Source organism: Eurypyga helias, unplaced genomic scaffold, assembly GCF_000690775.1.
Source record: "Eurypyga helias isolate BGI_N326 unplaced genomic scaffold, ASM69077v1 scaffold9061, whole genome shotgun sequence".
NCBI lineage: Eukaryota > Metazoa > Chordata > Aves > Eurypygiformes > Eurypygidae > Eurypyga > Eurypyga helias.
The window spans coordinates 7,234-9,595 of record NW_010230150.1 but is presented as its reverse complement, the minus strand read 5'-3'; the positions used below and the strand labels follow the sequence as shown (position 1 = coordinate 9,595).

General features: G+C 56.9%; 1 protein-coding gene across 1 annotated transcript in view; it reads right to left on the bottom strand.

Annotated features, from left to right (window-relative positions):
• Nucleotides 1-403: 403 nt before the first annotated feature.
• Nucleotides 404-2,362, bottom strand: part of LOC104516337 (huntingtin-interacting protein 1-related protein-like) — a gene marked incomplete at its 5' end in the record, with an annotated part of 9,148 nt that continues 7,189 nt past the window's right edge. Inside the window, 5 exon segments of the mRNA XM_010160639.1 lie at nt 404-451; nt 540-728; nt 867-928; nt 1,078-1,201; nt 1,976-2,081. Of these exon segments, the coding sequence (XP_010158941.1) occupies nt 404-451; nt 540-728; nt 867-928; nt 1,078-1,201; nt 1,976-2,081 (529 nt within the window).

Here is a 2,362-nt window from a genome sequence, read left to right as displayed (position 1 = left end):
GAATTTAAAAAATGCTTGCAAGAAAAGCCCAACAAGTTTCCTACTTCAGAAACAGTTCACGGTTCTTTGAAAGGGTCTGAGCAGCACAGTAGAGCTACATTTACTGAAAACGTCTAGTGCTGATAAAGTTCTAAAAATAAAACCCCAATTAACCCAAACAAACCCCAAATTAAATTAAACCGGGAGAGGCAGTTGGCAGGCCAAGGAGGGCATCCCCCACCGCCGGGGAGCCGGCAGGAGCACCCCTGCTCTGTAGAGAGGAATCCAGAGAAGGAAAACCAAATATTAAAAAATGTATCTATTTTAAAAAAACTCCAGTTTTGCAGGCCGGGCGGTGAGAGGCCGCGCGTGAAGGCACGCCAGTGCGAAGGCAACGGGAGCTGCGACAGCACAGCCGGTCCCCCTAGGAGTTGGCCCCGTGAGCCGGGCAGGGGCCGGCGTCTCGCTCGGGCTGAAACGAGAGGGGGATAAAGCAGAACCGTCAGTCCCTGGTGCTGTGAACAGCCCCCTGTGTGCATCTACCCCCCTGCAGACCCTACCTCCCCGTGGCCGGGCTTCTGGGCCAGGGGGGGCTTCTTGAGGATGCCTCGCCTGGGGGCTGGCGCCGGCTTTGCCTCCCCATCCTCCGCCGCGTCGTAGGCCCCGGCCAGGGCGTAGTGCTGCTTCCTCAGCTCGCCCAGGCGCACCCGCTCGCCCTCCAGACGCTTCTCCAGCTCCAGCACCTTCACCTGCACCCAAACAGCCATCTCGGTCCCTGCACACCCCGGGGTGCAATCCCACCCCCGCCATCCCCAGGGAGACGCTCTCGTGCGGGGCTGGATCCAGACTCAGCCTGGCCCGAGGCTGATCCACCCTCATGGCTGTACCTGTGTTTCCATCTCTTCCTTCTTCAGCTTGATGAGCGACATGCCCGAAAAGTCCATGGTGTCTGTGGGGACAAGCGGGGGGTCCTCGCTGAGCGCGCCCCTTGTCCCATGTGCCGAAGCGAAGCCAGACAGGCACCCCAGGGTGGTTTGCCAGGCCAGAAGGGGATTTGGGGTTGGGTTTTTTTCTCCCCTTTCCTTACAAAATCCTCACCTTTCTCCTCAATCTGCTCTTGCCCCGACTTGGTGGAAGCCACCACGTTGGCCGCCATCTCGTTGACGTTGCGTGAGCACTCCTGGAGCCGGCCCAGGTTCCTGCTGCTCTTCTCGGCTTTCACCTGCAAAGAGCCCGGCGATGGCTGCAGGTGCTCCCCATCCCCATGGCACCCCTGCACGGGCACTCGCCGGCCCTGGGGAGCCCCACGGCAGCCACGGTCTGCGTTAGGGCAGAGACACGCAGCACGCCATGTCAGAGCGGTCCTTGGGCCGGAAAACCTGGGGGTGGAAGGGCCGGACGGACAGATGGACACATTTACTCCTGATAACCGACCCATCGCAGCCAGACAAGGTGACCCCTGCAAGCCCCTTCAGCCCCAAGACCCCAGACCAGCTCTGCTCCCGTCTCAGCCACGGATAAACACCATCATCAGTGACAACAGAGCTACTATTTTTTAACCACGCTCTTAATTTTAAACCCAGCTGCTGCAAAAAGCAGTGTGGGTCCTCCTCTCCTCAACCTGCACCCCCATTTGCTCACTGAAACCTCTACCCGTCGCTTTCGCCCACACCAACAGGAAAGGACCAAAATCCATCATTCTCAGTGCTTGCTCCCGCAGTTGCTTTTTCGGGGTTTCTTGTCAGTTATTAACATTTTCTTTACATAATCAGCTTGACAGGAGGAAAGGGGAGGTTTTACACATCTCCTTTTCCAAGGCAAGCCCTGGTGTGGGAATATTAATGCAGGTGAAGACACATGGATTAAAATCACAGCAAGAGCTTCCCCTCCTCCCGGAGCAGGACGGCCACGCACCGCTGACCAAAAGCACCCGTGGGACGAACGCAGGGGACCCAGCGACAAGCTGCGTGCAGACGGCCCCTGCGGGGACACTCACCTTGGAGGCAGCCACCAGCTGGGCCGTGCTGGCGGCAATTTCGTGGGAGCAGACGATCAGTTCTTCGTATTTGCCCGTATGCAGGACAACTCTGTCTGCTGACTCTCTGCCTCACAGAAGTGAGATTGGATTAGAGACGCTATGAAACAAGTGCAGGTTATTCACCTCCTGCTATACCCTTAGAAACCACCTTCAGACTTGCACCACCAGCTTTGTCTGCCATTATTTCAAGTTCATTTACAAAGCAGACTGTTCAAAGCCCAAATCCAGAAGTTTTGGACAGATACAGAATCACTGAATCACAGACTGGTTTGGGTGGGATGTTAAAGCCCACCCAGTCCCACCCCCTGCCATGGGCAGGGACACCTTCCACTAGACCAGGTTGCT